General features: G+C 42.9%; 2 protein-coding genes across 3 annotated transcripts in view; one reads left to right on the top strand and one right to left on the bottom strand.

The window, feature by feature from the left end:
* Positions 1-23,154, top strand: part of LOC138786728 (oocyte zinc finger protein XlCOF6-like) — a 622,195-nt gene that overhangs the window by 568,662 nt on the left and 30,379 nt on the right. The window lies entirely within an intron of this gene.
* LOC138787568 (zinc finger protein Xfin-like) overlaps positions 1-23,154 on the bottom strand; it is a 52,984-nt gene that overhangs the window by 23,388 nt on the left and 6,442 nt on the right. Inside the window, exons 3-11 of the mRNA XM_069964916.1 lie at positions 21,314-22,199; positions 15,024-15,183; positions 13,179-13,304; positions 10,719-10,875; positions 8,510-9,661; positions 5,676-5,853; positions 3,933-4,387; positions 3,530-3,751; positions 3,380-3,471 (exon numbers count right to left, since the gene is read on the bottom strand). Coding sequence (XP_069821017.1) covers positions 3,380-3,471; positions 3,530-3,751; positions 3,933-4,387; positions 5,676-5,853; positions 8,510-9,661; positions 10,719-10,875; positions 13,179-13,304; positions 15,024-15,183; positions 21,314-22,199 — 3,428 coding nt within the window. The remainder of the gene's footprint in view (positions 1-3,379; positions 3,472-3,529; positions 3,752-3,932; positions 4,388-5,675; positions 5,854-8,509; positions 9,662-10,718; positions 10,876-13,178; positions 13,305-15,023; positions 15,184-21,313; positions 22,200-23,154) is intronic.

Below are 23,154 nucleotides of genomic sequence, written 5' to 3'. Positions count from 1 at the left end.
GAGAGACACATTACTATCACTCCATCCACTCCCAGAATCCCTCACCTCTCCAGTCCTATCCATCTGTTATTCCATAGATAAGAATGATGTCATGATGACATCACTCCCAGAATCCCTCACCTCTCCAGTCCTATCCATCTGTTATTCCATAGATAAGAATGAGGTCATGATGACATCACTCCTAGAATCCCTCACCTCTCCAGTCCTATCCATCTGTTATTCCATAGATAAGAATGATGTCATGATGACATCACTCCCAGAATCCCTCACCTCTCCAGTCCTATCCATCTGTTATTCCATAGATAAGAATGATGTCATGATGACATCACTCCCAGAATCCCTCACCTCCCCAGTCCTATCCATCTGTTATTCCATAGATAAGAATGATGTCATGATGACATCACTCCCAGAATCCCTCACCTCCCCAGTCCTATCCATCTGTTATTCCATAGATAAGAATGATGTCATGATGACATCACTCCCAGAATCCCTCACCTCCCCAGTAAGCAGGAAGAGTATGTGTAGGGTGAGGGTTATTATCCTCTCGGCCATCTTGTCTCTGTCTCTCTCCATGGTTGATGGGTCGGTCTCTTATATAGAAGATATCAGCAGAGGATCCTGGAGTGTTGGGAGATGAATGGAGAGAAGATGAGACAATGTAATATATCTGGTATCGCTCAAAACCATAGAAAAAAACACTTCATACATAAGAATTAACACAGCTCAGTCCTGAAGGGGTTAATCCTCCCGCTGTCCCCCAGCTCCTTCCCTCCGCCTGCAGAGCTGTACAGGAGCCGTGTGCTTCCCCTGTGCTTCCAGGACCTGCCATGATGTCACAGTCATGTGATCAGTCACATGGAGGAGGAGGAGTCACATATCAGGGGCTGCTGCTCAGTGTATGCAGGACTCTGCTGTGCTGGATGAGCTGAAGTGATGTGTGTGCAGCAGAGCTGTGTGTGTGTGATGTGTGTGGAGCAGAGCTGTCTGTGTGTGATGTGTGTGGAGCAGAGCTGTGTATGTGTGTGTTATATATGCCTGCAGCAGAGCGCTGTGTGTAATGTACATGTAGCTGAGCTGTATATGTGTGTAATGTACATGTAGCTGAGCTGTATATGTGTAATGTACATGTAGCTGAGCTGTATATGTGTAATGTACATGTAGCTGAGCTGTATGTGTGTAATGTACATGTAGCTGAGCTGTATATGTGTAATGTACATGTAGCTGAGATGTATGTGTGTAATGTACATGTAGCTGAGCTGTATATGTGTGTAATGTACATGTAGCTGAGCTGTATATATGTAATGTACATGTAGCTGAGCTGTATATGTGTAATGTACATGTAGCTGAGCTCTATGTGTGTAATGTACATGTAGCTGAGCTGTATATGTGTAATGTACATGTAGCTGAGCTGTATGTGTGTAATGTACATGTAGCTGAGCTGTATGTGTGTAATGTACATGTAGCTGAGCTGTATGTGTGTAATGTACATGTAGCTGAGCTGTATGTGTGTAATGTACATGTAGCTGAGCTGTGTGTGTAATGTACATGTAGCTGAGCTGTATGTGTGTAATGTACATGTAGCTGAGCTGTATGTGTGTAATGTACATGCAGCTGAGCTGTATGTGTGTAATGTATATGTAGCTGAGCTGTATGTGTGTAATGTATATGTAGCTGAGCTGTATGTGTGTAATGTACTTGTAGCTGAGCTGTATGTGTGTAATGTACATGTAGCTGAGCTGTATATATATATATATATATATATATATATATATGTAGCAGTCTGTAGTGAGGGGATATCAGGGAGGATGGATGTTATGATGAATAAATGAAGATATATCCTGTCACAGGCCGAGTGGTAATAACTCTCTCCCGCCTCCTGAGGTAAATACGGCCACAGAGGATACAGAGAGGGACGGCACCCAGGTGTTTGGTGATGATGACATTTGCAAAAGTAAAACAACTAAAGTGTTAGGAGAAAGAGAAGTTTCCTTATAGCAATGTTGGATTACTCTGCAAATCACTTCACCCAATAATGGAGGAGGAGGGGATTTCTATTTTGGGGCTATAACAAGTCTAGCCGCTAATAGAATATGGTGGGTAGCTTTTTAAGTGCAACATCACCACAAGAAATTGGAGTAATTTTGAATCATTTGCGTCTACTTGGGGTGAGGTACCACCTCATCTGAATTTTTCTCATTAACTCTGATTGGTTAATGCACATAGAGGTTTTTTTTTTTAATCCAATTATAAACTTGGCGCCATTGTTCTTGCTCAAAGCTTTCTGCCAATTCCTCCTCCCACTTACATATAAAGGACAGTTTAGTATCAGGATATTTACTTGTTAACAAGTTGGAAGCTGCCGTTAAACCTTTTAGTGTGATCTTTCAGACTTAAAAAATACTTCTGAAAATCTGTAAGCTTAGGATGAGGAGGGGCCAGTTCTTCCTCTTCTTCATTTTTCCTCTGGAATGAATGGGAGCGAAAAGGCTATTCGCGTGAGTGCGCACTGGCTGCCTTTTCATTGGTTGGAACACATCACATGGCTTCCAGCCTGCTCAGCTCTGATTGGCTGATCGAGCTGGAAGCCATGTGATGCGATCCAGCCAACAAAAAGGCTGCCAATGCGCACGTATATGAATAGCCTTTTCGCTCCCATTCATGCAGAGTAATCTGGAAGTGCAGAAGATCTGAAGACGTGAACGGGGCTGACAGGGACCGTTAATGGCGATCGACTGAGGAGAGATGGTATAGAATTAGGTATAGGAGTATAGGATCTGTGTCTGTTGGTGTTTTGTTTTTGTTTTTTTCTACCCCTGGAGTTGTCCTTTAAGTAGGTTTTTTTTGGCAATATTTGTGATTGAGTGGGATATGGATAAAATTTATATCTCACCTGAAATTTTATTTTCCTGGCGTTCATAGGCAGCCCTTATTGGGGGTTAAAATTCCCCCTAGGAACGAGGCAGAAGACACATTAATTAGCATAATTAGCATAGCTACATCAACCACTTCCCATGTATAAATGTAATCAGGAAACACCAAACAATGAGTTCGTATGCAGCAAAGTTTTTATTGGATGGGTAGCGTGCTGCCTATGGACGCCAGGAAAATAAAATTTCAGGTGAGATATAAATTTTATCCTTCCTGGACGTCCTACGGCAGCACTTATTGGGACATAATAAGCAATTTTAAGGGGGGGAGCTTGCTACTGCTTTTTGCAACACTTTTGAGCCGAAGGCTGAACCCCTGACACGTCCAACCTGTAATGCTTTATGAAGGACGAGGCGGATGACCATGAAGCGGCACGGCATATTTCTTCCAATGGAGTATAACCATATTCCGCCCATGAGGTTGCAGTTGCTCTGGTGGAATGAGCTCTCACACCTTCAGGAGCAGACAAACCTTCTTGTTGATAGCAAAATGCTATGGTGGCTTTGATCCAGTTAGCCAGAGATGTTTTGCTGGCTTTTGAACCTTTGGAAGGACCAGAGAATAGAACAAAGAGATTTTCTGCCTTTCTGAATGACTGTACTATCCAAGTAGGTGAGAACAGCTCTTCTGACATCCAAGAGAGCTAGGTCAGAGTCGAAGTGCACATCAGAGAAGGCCGGAAGCACTATCTCTTGGTTGAGATTATGTGACATCGAGATTTTAGGCAGAAAACCTGGCAAAGTTCTCAGAACCAGAGAGTGACCCAAATCTCGGAGGTACGGTTCTCTGTTGGAAAGAGACTGTACTTCTCTTATCCTTCTTGCTGAAGCGATTGAGACCACAAACAAAGTTTTCCAGGATAAGTATTTTAGGTCTACATTGTCTAAGGGCTCAAACGGAGGTAATACTAGATGTTTAAGTACTAGTTGTAAGTCCCAAGATGGTATGGGGTGATGAACTGTAGGGTGTATATTTTTGACGCCTTGGATTTTTTGAAAATTTACCGTTGAGATAAAAATTGATCGCTGAGAATTGCACTTTTAGAGTATTTAGACTAAGACCTTTGTGAATACCGGATTGCAAAAACTGGAGAACTTCGAGATTTATTTCAACAGAATCCGGGATCAAAGATTTGAATATCTTCCAAATTCTTGCATAGGTTTTTTTAGTGGAATATTTCCTGGAGTGAGAGAGGGTTTCTATAACTGCATCTGGAAAACCTTGGTCTTTAAAGGTTGTTAGCTTGTCATCCAGGCTGTAAGATGGAGTCTGGAAGGGTCCGGATGGAGGAAGTCTTTCTGAGACAGTAGATGTTCCTGTACTGGTAATCTCCAGAAGGTGCTGTTGGATAGGGAGAGAAGAAGACTGAACCATGCCCTGCGAGGCCAAAATGGAATTATCAGAATGGCTTTGACTTTCTCTTCTCGGATCTTCTCCAACGTTCTTTAAATTAGAGGGACTGGAGGAAAGGCATACACAAATAAATTGCTCCACTGTATTGAGAGACCGTCTAAGGCATTGGGTTGGTTTGGACGCAGAAGGGAACAGAACATTGAGACCTTCTTGTTTTCTTTGGTCGCAAATACATCGATATCTGGAACTCCGAACCTCTGGACTATCTGATTGAATATCCTGGGGTTTAAGCTCTATTCCCCTGGCAGTAATTGAGATCTGCTCAACACTTCCGCTTTGTAATTGAGCGAGCCTTTTATGTGGACTGCTGATATCCCTTGAAGATTGGCTTTGGCCCAGGTCAAGATCTGTGCACATTTCTTCATTAATGAGGAGCTTTTTGTTCCTCCCTGCTTGTTTAAATAGTGTACCGTTGTCATGTTGTCTGATTGTACACATGATGATGAAGAACATGATGGTGAAACTGTAGCAGGGCCAGCTTGACTGCTCTCATCTATAATAGATTGGAAGAGAGTTTTTTTCTCCTCTCTGGACCATCTCCCCTGTGACCACAGATGTTAAAGATGAGCCCCCCAGCCTTGAGATGATGCATCTGTGGTAAGAACTATTTTCTTCGGGACCAACATAGACTTCCCCTTCTCCAGATGAGCTTGAATAATCCACCAGCGAAGTTCTTGACACGTTTGTTTGGATATGGTGACTAGAGAGTCCAGTGAAGAAGTTTTCCTGTCCCATGCAGACAGAATTTCTGCATTTCATATGAATTTCATATGAAGTCTTTCCCAATCCACTGTAGACACCAGACTGCCCAACACTTTCATCACAGTCCTAACTGAGACTGTTGGATTGATGATCAAAGACTGAACTTGATGAAGTATCTTCATCTTCCTCTCCAGAGATAGAGATAAGGTCATATTCTGTGTATTTATCAACAGACCCAGGTATTGTGCACATTGGGATGGGACTAAGTTCATTTTTTCTCGTTGATTTAAAACCTGTGCTCCGTGAGAGTACTCAGTGTTGTCTCCATGTGTTGTAGGAGAAGAGCTTCTGAGCCTGCCTTGACCAACCAGTCGTCCAAATACGGAACTACTGCTATCCCCTTGAGACGTAGGGAGGCAGCCAGGACGACAGCGACTTTCGTAAATACTCTTGGTGCTGCAGAGAGCCCGAACGGGAGGCAAGTGAATTGAAGATGCCACATTGATTTCCCCACCTGGAGTGCCACTCTCAAGAATTTCCTGTGATACAGAGCAATTGGTATGTGTAGGTAGGCATCCAAGAGGTCTATTGATATCATGTAGTCGTTCTGTTGGATAATGGAGATTACTGACTTCATGTTGTCCATTTTGAACTTTTTGTCCTTTAGAAAGGTGTTCAAATTTGTTAAATCTATGACTGGTCTCCACTTGTTGTCTGGTTTTGGAACTCTGAAAATCCTTGAGTAGATTCCTTGAAATCTTTGGGCCAAAGGTACTGGCTCTAAAGCGCCCTTCTGAATAAAGTCCTTTACTAGAGGGAGAAGATGAGGACATGTGTTGAGAAGAAAACTTTCCTTGGGTGTGTTTTTAAACTCGAGAGAGTAGCCTCTTGTTTTCTGTATCTACCTTGCTTATTTCCTCTGAAATTAGATTTGAACTTTGGAGACGAACCTTTCTTCTGACGAAAGGACTTAGGCTTATATTCTTTTTTGGATGGGAAAGAAGAGCCTTTCTCCTCAGATCTTTCAGAATAGGTTTCAGTTGTAGGCCAAACAGTCCTTCTGGTTGAAATGGCAAAGAACAAAAATTATATTTGGATGACAGATCTCCTGACCACTGTCTCATCCAAAGAGATCTTCTTATGGCATTATTTGGGGCAAGACCTTTAGAGGCAAAACGTAAAGTATCTAGTAGAAAATCACAAAGATATTCTGCCGCGGATTTCATCATAGGAATCTTTATTTAAATAATTCATACTTAATAAAATTAATTAAAACAATGAAAAAAGTGAAACAGAACCATACAATAAAGAAATCGGTGAGGGGAGATACATATATATATACGTTATGGAATAATATACTGCACATGCATAGAGAATGCTCATAGGAAAATGTATAGATGTTGTAATACAGGCAGCCTCCACTAGATGGCGAACAAATACAAATAAAGGAAGAAAGACATTAAATGGCAAGAGAAAAAGAGTTTTTTCTTCAAACAGACAAAGACCTGTAAAGTACCAAGGGTACTGGATAGGTACCACACAACAGGTGAAGTCACCCAATCATATTACATGTATACTAACCCAGAAGGATGCGTGTATTCAGCCAAGTCCCTCTCATCCACTCACCCTACTGCGCGTTTCGCGTGGCTTTATCAAGGGATGCGCTAGTGCAGGCACAGTGTAGGTGCAGGCACATTATAGCAGCAGTATATATAGCTGAGTGTGAGTGCAGGCACATTATAGCAGGAAAGTAGAGGATGGGAAACGCAAGGGATGAAAGAGACTGCGGGAAGTATGAAGGAATGAGCAGGGTATAAGTGGGCATATACATGTACTCCTGGGAGAGGGGTTACAGCTATGAAGAGATTACCTCCACAGTCCTGTCCGCTGATGGAAGCCCCAGCTAGAAGTGGATCTGTTATGATTTGGAAGGTGAGGGAGACTTCCTGGGTCAGAGTACAGGGCTGTAGACCCCGTTATGCAAACCATGCCCTTCCCCCACTTTCTCTCCCACCCAGTACAGGGAGATCTTAAACCAAAGCAATGCTCTTAAACCAAGTTAAAATCGTCTTCCAAAACACTCAATCCAAGTTACTTGTAAACGGAGGTACCATTGTATATTAATTTTTATGATTGTATGTACAATTAGGGTCACTGGAGCTATTGAGAAGTCGGTACAGCTGGAGGGAAACTTAATCCGGGTCCAGTCGAACCTCTAAACAATGGCAGCCATTTGCTTTAGGGAAAACTCTATAGACCTGAATGATGGAAGGAGGTGTCCGTGTTCCCATGAAAGGTTTTTACACTTGTGACTCATTGTACATAATATACCAGGGACGGACTTAATTATTCCATAAAATATTTTGCAAGACTGGAAAAAAATTATTTGTGCGGTGAAATTGAAAAAAAAAAGTGCAATTCTTTTTATTTTGGGTGGTTTTGTGTTTTCCCCGTTTGCCCTATGGTAAAACTGACATGTTATCTATGTTCCTCAACTTATATAACTTTTATTTTATTTGATGGCTTTTAAAACATTAAAAAAAATTTAAATAACAAAAAGTTCTTTAAATTATTCAATTCTGATCCTTAGAACACTTATATCCTTTGGTCTATGGGGCTGTGCGAGGTGTCATTTTTTGCACCATAATCTGTATTTTCTATCGGTATCTTGCTTGCGTATATGCGACTTTTTGATCACTTTTTATTACAATTTTTCTGGATTTGCAGTGCGAGATCGGAAATGTGATACTTTAATAGTTCTGGTGATTCCAATATGTTTATTTATTAATTTCTCCCCCTAGGAGACTTTTATTACTACAGCACTGATCTCTCATAGCCCACTGCAATCCATCACCGAGCCGGGATCAGCGTCATTGCGATGCTGAGATCTTGTCAGGTAGGATGAAGGCTTCGCTCCCTCCACGAACACATTGCGGGGAGCGATTCCCCCTCCCACTAGACACCAGGGATGGCTTTGACAGCTGCATCTAAATAGCTAATCAGACAGTCGCGGCTGTCAGCAGCCGGGAGCCATGTGCTGCAGAGAGGGCCGATTGTTCCCTTATGTAGAATGGAATAAAGGTCCAGTAGGTGGTATGAAAACCATCTCCTGCACACTTCTCACTTATGTGCCCTTTCACCTATACCTACTTCTCTCTTTTACTTCCATTCTCTATGTGTCCAAAATGTGTTATTTTTGGCTCATTTAAGCCTGTATATATCTATGGAGGACACTGGGGGAGGAGCCTGGGCACGGCCATCTAAGACAGAATCACCACAGAGCAGGACGGCACAAACTGGAGGAGGGGAGCCTGATTATAGCTTTATGGGGTACACAGGGAGCTGCTGTCAGTAAGTGCAGTAAGTACAGTTATTAGTATTATACACTGAACTATTTTACTATAAAATATGGATTTTACTTCATAATTATTTTGAATTCTTTATATCTATTTACCTCATTGTGAGCAAGACATTGGCTTCTCCCTTTTGTGAGTTCTTTGATGTTGATAAAGACTTGATTTCCTATTAAAACATTTCCCACAATCTGAACATGAAAATGGCTTTTCCCCTGTGTGAGTTCTCTGGTGGACAACAAGATTTGATTTATGAGTAAAACATTTCCCACATTCCGAACATGAAAATGGCTTCTCCCCTGTGTGAGTTCTCTGATGCAAAACTAAATCTGATCGCTGAATAAAACATTTTCCACATTCCGAACATAAAAATGGCTTCTCCCCTGTGTGAGTTCTCTGATGGTCAACAAGAACTGATCGCTTAGTAAAACATTTCCCACACTCCGAACATGAAAATGGTTTCTCCCCTGTGTGAGTTCTCTGATGGTCAACAAGATTTGATTTATGAGTAAAACCTTTCCCACATTCTGAACATAAAAATAGCTTCTCCCCCGTGTGGTTTCTCTGATGCCTTAAAAGGTCTGATTTATGATTATAAAATTTCCCACATTCCGAACATAAAAATGTCTTCTTCCCTGTGTGAGTTCTCCTATGCTCAACAAGAACGGCTCGCTGAGTAAAACATTTTCCACACTCCGAACATGAAAATGGTTTCTCCCCTGTGTGAATTCTTTGATGGCGAAGAAGATTTGCTTTGTCAATAAAACATTTCCCACAATCTAAACATGAAAATGGCTTCTCCCCTCTGTGATTTCTTCGATGGATAACAAGTTCTGATATCATAGTAAAACATTTCGCACATTCTGAACATGAAAAGGGCTTCTCCCCTGTGTGAGTTCTGCTATGCCTAACAAGATCTGATCTCTGAATAAAACATTTCCCACACTCCGAACATGAAAATGGTTTCTCTCCTGTGTGAAATCTTTGATGGCGAAGAAGATTTGATTTGTCAGTAAAACATTTCCCACAATCTGAACATGAAAATGGTTTCTCTCCTGTGTGAATTCTTTGATGTATCACAAGCTTTGATTTCTTAGAAAAACATTTCCCACATTCTGAACATGAGCCCTTCTCCCCTGTAAGAATTTTTTTGTGGGTAAAGCCTGAGGGTGTATCTGGGATAGTGGACGGCTCCTCATATGTATCTTGTGTGATATGATCCTCTGAGGAGATCTGATGTCCCCCTGAGCTCCTGGTAGAATCATCTGCAAAGGAGAAAACAGCATTTCTCTTATTATGTAACATAATAAGAATGATCAGATCTGTTCCCATCCACAGGTGTCACACACAAGTGTCAGGGAGAAGAATCTAGAAGCTGGAGGCCGGGTAGATGACGTCCTTAGTAGGAAAAGTAATGGAAACTCTTCTCAAATAAACAATTGGACTATTGACCCCCTACATACCGATTACCTGCTGGACCCCAACCAGCATGGTGTTGCCGGGGGCAGATTGCGGCTTTTTTTGTAATTTTCTGCTTAAGTCACGTGGTACAGTGACGTCACCAACCTGGCCGACCTCTGGCTACATATATCCTTGGTAGCTGTTTGGAAGGCTCTGAACACTTTTCTGGATGACCCTCCCCGAACAAGGGACGTAACAGCCACAAAGGGCAAAGTATTACGTCTGTTAATCTGGAGTTGCCATCAGTTTCTGTATAAGCTATAATATATTGGGAGAATATAGGGCCAAACCGTCTACGCTGAACAGTGGTGGGAATAAAGGGCCGTGAGGTCTTGTCGGAGGCCTTCCCTGCATCTAAACTAAGTATAATGGTCAAAGGTCATGAGGGGTCACAATCTCGATCATTGAAAAATTCTCGACTCTAGTAACAAGCACTCTATAACTTTAGCGCTCGCTCCGCACTACTTTGTGTTTGGTCTCTTTTTTTGAGCAAAGAAAAGACTCAATATCATCGCAAAGGGAACATGGACCGCGGTTCGGCTGTATGTATAACGCTGATTTCACTATATTAATTTTTAATTACATAACTGCTTGTGATCACATTCCCTGTTGATATTTAAAAAAAATATTTACATCAGGTGCGCTGTAAGATGAGGACAGTCACTATAGATGCAGCAGCAGGAGACTGATAGTGATATATTGTCCGCTGGGACTGTGCTGTATATTAGAATTTAGGCTGAATGATTATATAGCTGGAAAACTGACAGGACACAGAACTTATAATATTCCACACAGAATAGTTACAGCCGGTGACTGAGGAGAATGTGTGACTGTTCTCTGCATTTAGTGGTCACTACTCACCTGGGCGGTTACCTGTAGTGATGTCCTCCTTATACTGCTCATCACTGCTGTCATCTGTCTCTGGAGCATTAATATTGTTCCCATCTTCCCCCTGATTCATAAGATGTGAGAGAAATATTGTAAAAGTCATCAGACAGTAGGAGAAGTCAGGTGGGATGTACAGATCATAGGGAACATCTCCATCTACCTGATCCTGAGGAAGAAGAGGACGGGGACATCTCTCTGGTGCTGTTCTCTTACTGGATCTGACTGGAGGGAACACATACAGAGACTGAATTCATTCTTTCCATCCAGATAATACAGAGAGGAGGTGTGTATATAGTCCTGTCTATTACCTGCTGATGGGAGGGGCTGCTGATCCTCCAGCATCACATCCTTGTACTGATCCTTGTGTCCTTCTACATACTCCCACTCCTCCATGGAGAAATAGACCGCCACGTCCTGACACCTTATAGGAACCTGACACACACAATGATCACACAGTCATCCCCCCACCCCTCCAGTGGTGTTACTGTATAATGTCCCAGCATTCCCAGCAGCCACAGTCTCACCTCTCCACTCAGCAGCTCCACCATCTTGTTGGTGACTTCTAGGATCTTCTCTTCCTCCATTTCCTCATGTATCAGGGGCCCCGGGATTGGGCTCAGGGTTCTTCCCCATCCTTCACACCCAGGGGCCCCACAGCGCCCACTAGAGGACTTCTTCACTACTGTGTAATCCTGTGTATGGAGAGACACATTACTATCACTCCATCCATTCCCAGAATCCCTCACCTCTCCAGTCCTATCCATCTGTTATTCCATAGATAAGAATGAGGTCATGATGACATCACTCCCAGAATCCCTCACCTCCCCAGTCCTATCCATCTGTTATTCCATAGATAAGAATGATGTCATGATGACATCACTCCCAGAATCCCTCACCTCTCCAGTCCTATCCATCTGTTATTCCATAGATAAGAATGATGTCATGATGACATCACTCCCAGAATCCCTCACCTCTCCAGTCCTATCCATCTGTTATTCCATAGATAAGTATGATGTCATGATGACATCACTCCCAGAATCCCTCACCTCCCCAGTCCTATCCATCTGTTATTCCATAGATAAGAATGATGTCATGATGACATCACTCCCAGAATCCCTCACCTCCCCAGTCCTATCCATCTGTTATTCCATAGATAAGAATGATGTCATGATGACATCACTCCCAGAATCCCTCACCTCCCCAGTAAGCAGGAAGAGTATGTGTAGGGTGAGGGTTATTATCCTCTCGGCCATCTTGTCTCTGTCTCTCTCCATGGTTGATGGGTCGGTCTCTTATATAGAAGATATCAGCAGAGGATCCTGGAGTGTTGGGAGATGAACAGAAAGAAGATGAAACAATGTAATATATCTGGTATTGATCGAAAACAGAGAAAAAAAACACTTCATACGTAAGAATTAACACCGCCCAGTCCTGAAGGGGTTAATCCTCCCGCTGTCCCCCAGCAGAGCTGTACAGGAGCCGTGTGCTTCCCCTGTGCTTCCAGGACCTGCCATGATGTCACAGTCATGTGATCAGTCACATGGAGGAGGAGGGGCTGCTGCTCAGTCTATGCAATTTGAGGATATCCATGTGGTGAAATCCATAAAGGGGAGAAGAGATTTAAGAAAATAAAGGGGAACGTAATTTAGTGAGATGAACCCAATGCCTTTCTACAACAGTTGTTTTTTTTTTTTTCAATGATTGTAAGGGTAAAATCAGGAACAACATGGGATGGAGATGATGATAATAATAATATTAATAATAATAATAATAATAATAATAATAATTTTTATTTATATTGCGCCAACAGATTCCGCAGCACTTTACAATTCTGGGGGTACGTACATAGACAAAAATCAGACATTACAGAGATATACATATAATTATCCATACATGAGGAGTGAGGTCCCTGCTCGCATGCATCAGCTTATGGTGCGTTTACACAGACAGATTTATCTGACAGATTTTGGAAGCCAAAGCCAGGAATGGATTTGAAAAGAGAAGACATCTCAGTCTTTCCCCTATGAGCTGTTCTCTGTTTATAGTCTGTTCCTGGTTTTGGCTTCAAAAATCTGTCAGATAAATCTGTCTGTGTAAACGCACCATTACAGACTGATGAGGTGCAGAAAATAATTGTCTGGTCTACAATTGCGGCTCTATTATAAGATACTAGTTCAGGAACCCTCTAGGCCACCAGGTCTTAACTATATAAGTAGAAGCTGCTGCGTGACACGTGCTCTTTTTTCATTCCATATAAGTGTAATAACCGAGGACAACAGGAGATTGTGCTTGGAGGGAAATCTGAAATTACCCAGAAATTAAGGATTTACTCTTGTAGGCAAAAATATGGTGGGTTTAATTCTTCACAAAAGGAGGTACAAAAATCGTATGAGCAGGATAGTAATAATATCAATCGAAAGGCAAGAGTCTTACAAATGGCTCAAGAGTGTCTCTGAGTCCTGTGATGATCCTTCCAGTGACCAAGAATGACGGTCGTAGTAGTTTCAAAATGGCGGCAAGAGTCAGGCTGGAGAACAAAGGACTTTCTTGGGTGAATTCCTGAGGCGGGGGTAGATGAATCTCAGAAGGGACGTGTGGATGCTTGCAGTCTTGATGTTAAATGAAGCAGCCCCCAACCACCTACATCCCTGTCCTTATATACCCTCTTGGACGTGACTATATATATCCTAATGCCCATATATGGTTACACCCAGTACAACTTATATCCCAAAAATGGTATTCTGGCAATGCTCCAAGTGGATTGGTCAGGTTGGACACGTTGTAACATCTGGTTATGATCCATACATTACCCACGTGACCCTCAAGACACGACCAGGACTTCCAGTCGTCCACCATTTTGTATGTCAGCCCTATACTCAATATAGAGTATGTTTCATCTGGGATAATAATAATTTGATTCTACTAATGCCAAAGATAATATGATCCATTCAGCCATTAATAAGGTTAGGTGTTATAGATGGGGTTACATCCAGGGCGGACTGTATTATAGTTTTGACCACTTTTTTATTGTGTTTTTTTGCTTTATGTGCTTTTATTATTTGAATATTACTTTATCCAGAAGTATTATTGGGTTAAATTTTGCACAGGCACTTTTTGACTGTTATGCTCCTAGTTGGCCATGTAGCACAGCACTTTATTGTGTTATTTTACACTTGTATTGCTTTATTAGATTTTTTTTATTATTATTATTGTGTATTTTGAGTTTACCATATTCCAGCCTGTAGGCTATTGTCCCGACTATTTTTCAGGCTTGTCCCCAGTTGTGGGTTTTTAAGTGTTTTTAATTATTTTTTGTGTTGTTGTGCTTATTTGTGATATAATAAAGAACCTTCGTGTATTTTTTCATTTATGTGTACTTGTTGGAGGGTGAAGGGTGCCCAGTGTGGGGAGGGGGGGATGAAGGGTGCCCAGTGTGGGGAGGGGGGGTGAAGGGTGCCCAGTGTGGGGAGGGGGGGATGAAGGGCTTCCCAGTGTGGGGAGGAGGGTGGAGGGTGCCCAGTCTGGGGAGGGGGGAAAGGGTGCCCAGTGTGGGGAGGGGGGGTGAAGGGTGCCCAGTGTGGGGAGGAGGGTGCCCAGTCTGGGGAGGGGGGAAAGGGTGCCCAGTGTGGGGAGGGGGGGGGGGTGAAGGGTGCCCAGTGTGGGGAGGGGGGGGTGAAGGGTGCCCAGTGTGGGGAGGGGGGTTGAAGGGCTTTCCAGTGTGGGGAAGAGGGTGAAGGGTGCCCAGTCTGGGGAGGGGGGTGAAGAGTGCCCAGTCTGGGGAGGAGGGGAAATGGTGCCCAGTCTGAGGAGGAGGGGGAAGGGTGCCTAGTGTGGGGAGGAGGGTGGAGGGTGCCCAGTCTGGGGTGGGGAGGAGGACAGGGGTATACAGGGTGACACCAGTCTGGGATTGGGGGAGACACACAAGAGAGTGTCCAGTGTCTTTTTAGGGGTCTGGTTGAACATTATTCTATACTTAACCCCTTAATAACTGCCCTCTCCAAATATATATCACATTTATATCAACCTTACCTACTATCTGCAGGGGTAGGGAACCTTGGCTCTCCAGCTGTTGCAGAACTACAACTCCCATCATGTCTGGACAGCCAAAGTTTTAGCTTTGACTGTCCATGTATGATGGGAGTTGTAGTTTTGCAACAGCTGGAGAGCCAAGGTTCCCTACACCAATCTATAAAGCACCTGTATTCTGTATATACAGTGACCGTGATACAAGAGTCATTTTTCTAAATTATTTCTATTTTGAATTTGGTGATGGAATACCTTACTGGAGGTATTACTGCTGTTGTCTCCGCCGCTGAGTGGAGGTGATCGAACCTCGGGAAAGCCTAATAGGCTGAATCCCGGAATTCCAGGAGATACCCGGGCAGTCTCCTCCTTCCCCACGTATCGGGAAGGCATCAGCACTCTAATGCGCAGGTTCCTGAATGTTCAAGTTCGACCGAACCTAGGATTTCCCGAGGTTCGATCAACTCTACTGCTGAGCGTACCTGTGCATTAGGAGACGGCACCATAGAATCACATTACACTGGGTGTCACACTGGAGATAGATCAGGAAGCTTTGCCTCCTAATTCACAGGTACAGACAGCAGGGAGCGTAGACAACGGCGCCTCCACAGGTACAGACAGCAGGGAGCGGAGACAGCGGCGCCTCTGTTAAGGCACTTAGGGACCAAATTTTAAATGGGAAAAATGGAAGTACTTTAGAAAATGGTGATTGAGCCCAGAGCTGCCTGGTAATCATTCTTCATAAAAACATTCCAGGTACACAGTAAATATGACATTATGTATCCCATATTGTGAACACCACACTAGTGCTGCCAGGAGAGATGAGCGAATCGCGCATCTAAACAATCGCTCATCTAAACTTCATAAAAAAAAATCTAATTTTATATACCAGCAGTGAAGGGACAACATGGACCCCCCTCTGTGCTTACTGCACACACAAGGGGGGGGGGGGGATGGCGCCAAATTGAATCTTTGCCCTGGGTGCAGGAGAGCCTAGCAACACCTCTGCTGTGCCGATATTTGATAATTCCTAATATGCTAATGAGGGTGTTCCGAGCATTCATAAATACATAGTTAGGCCGCTTGTTACAGGCTGCTCCCTGCACATGCTCCGTTACAAGTGGCACCGTAATATATAAATATGCATAAAAGGCGGGCCGGGAGGAGGCAGGCTAGGCGGGGTGAGCAGGTGCTCCGGGCAGACGGGGAACGCCCCAAATGCTTGGAACACCCTAATTAGCATATCAGGAATGATCAAATATCGGCACAGTACCGGACCCGGCGGGAGAAAAAACAGTGGCACTGCAGTCCTACGGTAATTAGCAGCTGCCGCATATCAGCAGGTTCACTGGCCCAAACATGCTGATAGTGCCGGATTACAATATATAAAGCGTTTAGACTTATTCTATGTTCTCTATCTATAATATCATTTGAGGTGCAAATCATTTCAGCAAAAGGCTCTATACACAATGTAAAAATTAAAGGGGAGAGGGGACACCCTTGTCTTGTACCGTTTGTCTCAGGAATGTGCAGTAGCCTGGTGTGAACTGGGCCTGTTTTTACTTTTGTGCGACACACCCGCTTGCTTCTCAGTTTTCTGGCAATGCAGGAGTTACACTGATCACTGCTAGACTTGATTGTACAGCTAAGTCTGTTTGATTGACTGGTTTCTCTACCTGTCTGAAACCTGGAAGATCAGCGCTCCGGTCCAATGGGGGTCCAAAAGAAAGCTGAGCGCTCTCCCAGCGCTGGCTATTTCATACCCTGATCCCAGCTCCCCCTGTCTATTCCTGCGATCCCCGTACTTTAGCCCTCTGCTTGCTCGACTTTGTTACCTGACCTCTTGCTTGACTTTTTGACTATCCAATTCTTACCTGATTTTGTACTATGCTGCCCATCTGGTTCTGACCTTGCTTGTTTGACTATCCAATATTGTGTTTGTTTGTCTGTCTTGTTCTGTGTGCACGTATCTAGTACAGGGAACGTCTTCGTGGTTATCCACGGTTGCCTAGGGCCGTTTGAGGCAAGTAGGTAGGGACAGTTGGTGGGTTCAGTATCAGGGCTCACTGTCGTGTCTTGTCCCTGACAGTTTGTTATTTGAAAGGCTTTAGAGAGGTATCCTGAAGTGTGGACAAGGGCAGAAGGGTTAGAATAAAGAGCTAATATTGCATTTTTTATACCATCAGTAAAGCTAAATTTATCTAAAGTTGCCTGTAAGAATTTCCAATTCACCCTCTCGTTTTTTCATCGCTGAGGGATAAAAATACAGTTGGGGTTTTGGAGAGATCAGATAACTCAATGAAATCTAAGATTCTTCTAGTGCCGTCTGAAGCCTGGCGACCCTGTACAAATCCAACCTGATCTGGTTGAATCAGATGAGGTAAAATATTCTTCATTCTTATAGCGAGTATCTTGGAATATATTTTGATATCACAGTTTAATAAAGAAAATTGTGCGGAAATGACTTGGATGGTCTGGATAGTTGTTATTGTTACATTTCTGGAGGGAAACTTGTGTTGTATGATAGGGTTTAGGGGTTTTGTCAGTGTAGTAGAAAGAGCATCTTAAAATTATTTGTAGTACTCATCAGGGAGACCGTCAGAGATTTATTACTCACTTCAGATTCTGTAATGGAAGTATTAAAAAAATCAAGCTGTTCTGGCGATAAATGGGGTAACGATAGGTGAGAGAAATAGGTGTCTATGTCCTGAGAAGAAGAGGTGTAGGTGTTAGGATCCTGCGTTAAATTATAGGGGTTGCTATAGTAAGATGCAAATTTCTCTGTTATGTCAAATGGGTTGTAAATGAGAAGACCTGGCTGAGATTTGATAGATGATAGGATGCGGTGGATTTCGCCATTCTCCGAAATAATTGAGTTTTCTTTATTGTTACTTGGGCAATACTTTCTGCCCACAAATTTGTTGTACATAGAATGTTTATGGTTTCCTTGTGGAAAGAGGACACAGTGAGAGGTTAGTTGGGGGAAAGATAAGAAGCAACGTGAGAAAATAATATTTTACTGAAAGAGTAGTAGATACCTGGAACAAACTTCCAGCAGAGGTGGTTGGTAAATCTACAATAACAGAATTTAAACACGCCTGGGATAAACATATATCTATCCTAAGATAATAAGAAAGAAAATACTAAAAGGGCAGACTAGATGGACCCAGTGGTCTTTTTCTGCCGACAATCTTCTATGTTTCTAAAAGCTTAACTGGAAAGCTCCAGTGGTGCAAGATTGCTTTTTCTCTTAAAGGAAAGGAGTCACTTTTCTTTATTAATTTTGTTTCATTTAATTAATATCTTTAAAAATAGTTAGACTTATTTAAGTTTTGTAAAATTAACAATAATGTGCTGCACAGGCTCAACTCCCTGCAGGAGGAGGGTGGAGGAGAGGCTCAGAGAGAGTTCATCTTGGGGCAGGGGGAGCTCAGCATGGGGAGATAGGACACTGATAGGAATAATAAAGATAAATGCTGTCAGTGTGTTAACCCCTTCTTTCCAAATGTCAGGACACTGCATATGGCTACTACACTGCATCTATGATATAATGTAAGGAGAACATGATATAGATGTGTTTTGCAGCAGCTGAGTTTAGTATGGGGTTCTGCAGAAGCTGAAGTGTGTATGGTGTTCTGCAGCAGCTGAGGTGTAGTATGGGGTTCTGCAGCAGCTGAAGTGTAGCATAAGGTTCTGCAGCAGCTGAGGTGTAGTATAGGGTTCTGCAGCAGCTGAAGTGTAGCATAAGGTTCTGCAGCAGCTTATGTGTAGTATAGAGTTCTGTGGCTGGTGAGGTCCAGTATGGGGTTCTTCAGCAGCTGAGGTGTGTGGTATGGTCAGCGGCTACTGAAGCCTGAGGGAAGAACTGCATGAGGACGGAGATCTGAGGGTATCGGTGGAGCGCCGGGAGCAGCTGTCAGAAGTCCCGCCTTCCTGTATGAGCGTGCATGTATGAGCTGCCTGTCTGAGTGTGTATAAGGGATGAGAAAATTTATGGTAGTAGCGAAGTGCTTCACTACACTCGGGTGTCGGCTTGTCAGCCGGCTGCATTTGAGCTCTGCTCCGGGTGCCTAGAAAAGTGGGATACAGTCCTGGGTGAAGTTTAGCAGGACTCTATCCAGATTTTCCAGACATTTTCCACAGCTCAAATGCAGCCGGCTGACAAGCTGACGTCCGAGCATAGTGAAGCACTTTGCCACTACTGTAAATTTGCTCATGCCAAGTGTACAGGCCTGAGCTGTCTGTGCGAGTGTAACAACAATACTATGTGCATGCGGGGGATGGAGGTGAGAACTGCAGGAGGTGAGTGTGGGGAGGCAAGCTGTATGAGGTTCTGCAGCAGATTGAGGTTTTATGATGTTCTACAGCTGCTGAGGTGTAGTGTGATGTTCATTTCATGTAATAGGTCTTTGAGTCCTAGTACATGTGACGATTATCTTCCCAATCGTGCATCACTAGGTGTATTAGTAGATGTAATAGGAGGTGCCATATAGAAAATAATAAAGTAATACTTACCTGTCCACGTTTCCATGCAGCCACCACTGAGCCTTCTGAGATCATCTCTGAAGTGACACGCTGCTCAGTCAATCACTGGCTGTGGCACTGTCTCGTCTTGCTCAGTGATTGGTTGAGCAGCCTTTCACTGTAGAGATGTGTCAGTGGTGAGCAGGGAGAAACCAGGGAGCGTGGACAGGTAAGTATTACTTTATTATTTTCTATATATGTAGCAAGGGCTACACAAACATGAGTAATGATATATATATATATATATATACACACACACAGCCCTTGCTCCATGATAATCGAGCTGTGTAATGGACTCGCTAAACAAGCACCGATCTAATGTCGTGTGGGGTAATACGGTCCTTACTGTCAGGATCTTCTCCAGTTGCAGGGAGGACAGCACACTCTGTGCAGATGGTACCTCTTCCTCCTCCGTCCAGCAGTACAGGCCTCTCACAACAATCCTACAACCTGTGCTGCTGGGATGGGGGGACAGAGCACAGGATTCTTGGTGTATATACAGTGGTGCCTTGGATTATGAGCATCATTCGTTCTGGGACTGTGCTTGTTATCCATATCCACTCTTAAACCAAAGCAAATGTTCCCATAAGAAATCACTGATATGCAGAAAATTAGTTTCACACCCCAAAAATAATTATTTTTTATTCTGAACAACATGTAAAACAGAGGAAACAAACAATGAGAAACAGCTGGATATGTGATATATAAGTTACTGTACAGTATAACAATCAGCATGTGGAGTATAATGTATAGTAACTGTATAAACCTGATAACACAGCAGCAGTTTGTAGATACGGGATGGAGCTGCAGATCCCCATAATGCAGTAGCGTACGTCAGTTTATTATGTTGATAAGATTTTTTTCTTTTTATACAGGCTTTATCCCCTTCCCTCCCGGGCCAAATTTCATTTTTGCACCTCCTTGTTTGTAAAAGGCAATAGCACTTGCACTTTTTCACCTACAGACCCACATGAGCCCTTTTTTTTTACAACACTAATTATACTTAATTATTCCATAAAATATACTGCGAGACTGGAAAAAAATTATTTGCGCGGTAAAAGTGAAAAAAAAAAAGTTAAATTTTTTTTATTTTGGGGGGTTTCGTGTTTACCTGTTTGCCCTATGGTTAAACTAACATGTTATCTATGTTCCTCAACTTATATAACTTTTATTTTATTTGATGGCTTTTAAAAAATTAAAACATAAAAAAAAAAATTAAATAACAAAAAGTACAGATAAGATCAGTCCTGGATTACAACGGACTGCTGGAGCCCACTACAATCCATCACCGAGCTGGGATCAGCGTCATTGCGATGCTGAGATCTTGTCAGGTAGGATGAAGGGATCGCCCCCTCCACGAACACATTGCGGGGGGCGATTCCCCCTCTCACTATACACCAGGGATGGCTTTGAAAGCTGCATCTAAATGGTTAATTAGCTGGACGCGGCTGACAGCAGCCGGGAGGCGTGTGCTGCAGAGAGGTCCCAAACCATCAGCCTTCTCTGCTTACCCCTAACAGCGGCAGAGCAAGCATACTCGTCCTATACAATTAAGGGGTTAAGATTGTTCCCTTATGTTTGTAGTCACTGTTTCGATATGTAGAATAGAATAAAGGTCCAGCAGGTAGTATGACACCATCTCCTGCACACAACACTTCTCACTTCTGTTCCCTTTCGCCTACAGCTACTCCTCCCTTTTTCTTCTATCCTCTATGTGTCCAAAATTTGTTATTTTTGGCCCATTAAATCCTGTATATGCCTATGGAGGACACTGGGGGAGGGGCCTGGGCACGGCCATCTAAGACAGAATCACCACAGAGCAGGACAGCAGAGCCTGGAGGAGGGGAGCCTGATTATAGCTCTATGGGGTACACAGGGAGCTGCTGTCAGTAAGTGCAGTAAGTACAGTTATTAGTATTATACACTGAACTATTTTACTATAAAATATGGATTTTCCTTCATAATTATTTTGAATTCTTTATATCTATTTACCTCATTGTGAGCAAGACATTGGCTTCTACCTTTTGTGAGTTCTTTGATGTTTATAAAGACTTATTTTCCAATTAAAACATTTCCCACAATCTGAACATGAAAATGGCTTGTCCCCTGTGTGAGTTCTCTGATGCAAAGCTAGAACTGATCTCTGAATAAAACATTTCCCACATTCCGAACATAAAAATGGCTTCTCCCCTGTATGAGTTCTCTGATGGTTAACAAGAACTGATCTCCGAGTAAAACATTTCCCACATTCCGAACATGAAAATGGCTTCTCCCCTGTGTGAGTTCTCTGATGCAAAGCTAGAACTGACCTCTGAATAAAACATTTCCCACATTCCAAACATAAAAATGGCTTCTCCCCTGTGTGAATTCTCTGATGGTCAACAAGATTTGATTTATGATTAAAACCTTTCCCACATTCCGAACATGAAAATAGCTTTTCCCCTTTGTGGGTTCTCTGATGCCTAAAAAGTTCTGATTTCTGATTATAAGATTTCCCACATTCCGAACATAAAAATGGCTTCTCCCCTGTGTGAGTTCTCCAATGCGTAACAAGAACAGATCGCTGAGTAAAACATTTCCCACACTCCAAACATGAAAATGGTTTCTCCCCTGTGTGAATTCTTTGATGGCGAAGAAGATTTGATTTGTTAATAAAACATTTCCCACAATCTGAACATGAAAATGGCTTCTCCCCTCTGTGACTTCTTCGATGGATAACAAGCTTTGATTTTTTAGTAAAACATTTCCCACATTCTGAACATGAAAATGCCTTCTCCCCTGGAAGAATATTTTTGTGGGTAAAGCATGAGAGTGTATCTGGGATAGTGGATGGCTCCTCATATGTATCTTGTGTGATATGATCCTCTGAGGAGATCTGATGTCCCCCTGAGCTCCTGGTAGAATCATCTGCAAAGGAGAAAACAGCATTTCTCTTATTTCCCAGTAATAAAAGCTTAAACATATTGCAGACATGGAAAGTTACTCTTTTTTATGTAACATAATAAGAATAATCAGATCTGTTCCCATCCACAGGAAGTGTCAGGGAGAAGAATCTAGAAGCTGGAGGCCGGGGAGATGACGTCCTTAGTAGGAAAAGTAATGGAAACTCTTCTCAAATAAAAAATAGGACTATTGACCCCCTGCATACCGATAACCTGCTGGACCCCAACAAGCATGGCGTTACTGGGGGCAGATCACAGCTTTTTCTCTCATTTTCTGCATAAGTCACATGGTGCAGTGATGTCACCGACCTGACCGGCCTCTGGCTACATACGTCCTTGGTAAGTGGTCAGAGCCTTACAAACAGCTCTCTGGACGACCCTCCCCGAACAAGGGACGTGTCAGACACAAAGGGCAAAGTATTACGTCTGTTCATCTGGAGTTGCCGTCAGTTTCTGTAGAAGCTATAATATATTGGGAGAATATAGGGCCAAACCGTCTACGCTAAATAGTGGTGGGAATAAAGGGCCATGAGGTCTTGTCGGAGGCCTTTCCTGCATCTAAACTAAGTATAATGGTCAAAGGTCATGAGGGATCACGAACTCGATAATTGAAAAAGTCTCGACTCTAGTAACAAGCACTCTATAATTTTAGCGCTCGCTCCACACCCAATATCATTACAAGGGAACATGGACCGCGGTTCGGCTGTATGTATAACGCTGCTTTCACCATATTATGTGTAATCTGATTTTATTGACCACACAAAATACAGTAAATATAAAACCAACAAAATATTGATACAAGACGACCTGCAAGTCGCATGGTGTCACAATTTTTATATGTATAGAACAGGAGTAGCGCAGTTCTAACAATACTAAACATACTGTATACACCACCAACATGGTAGTGCCACACAGATCAA

The sequence above is a fragment of the Dendropsophus ebraccatus genome, chromosome 3, assembly GCF_027789765.1.
Source record: "Dendropsophus ebraccatus isolate aDenEbr1 chromosome 3, aDenEbr1.pat, whole genome shotgun sequence".
Taxonomy (NCBI): Eukaryota; Metazoa; Chordata; class Amphibia; order Anura; family Hylidae; genus Dendropsophus; species Dendropsophus ebraccatus.
This window is presented reverse-complemented; position numbering and strand designations above follow the sequence as displayed.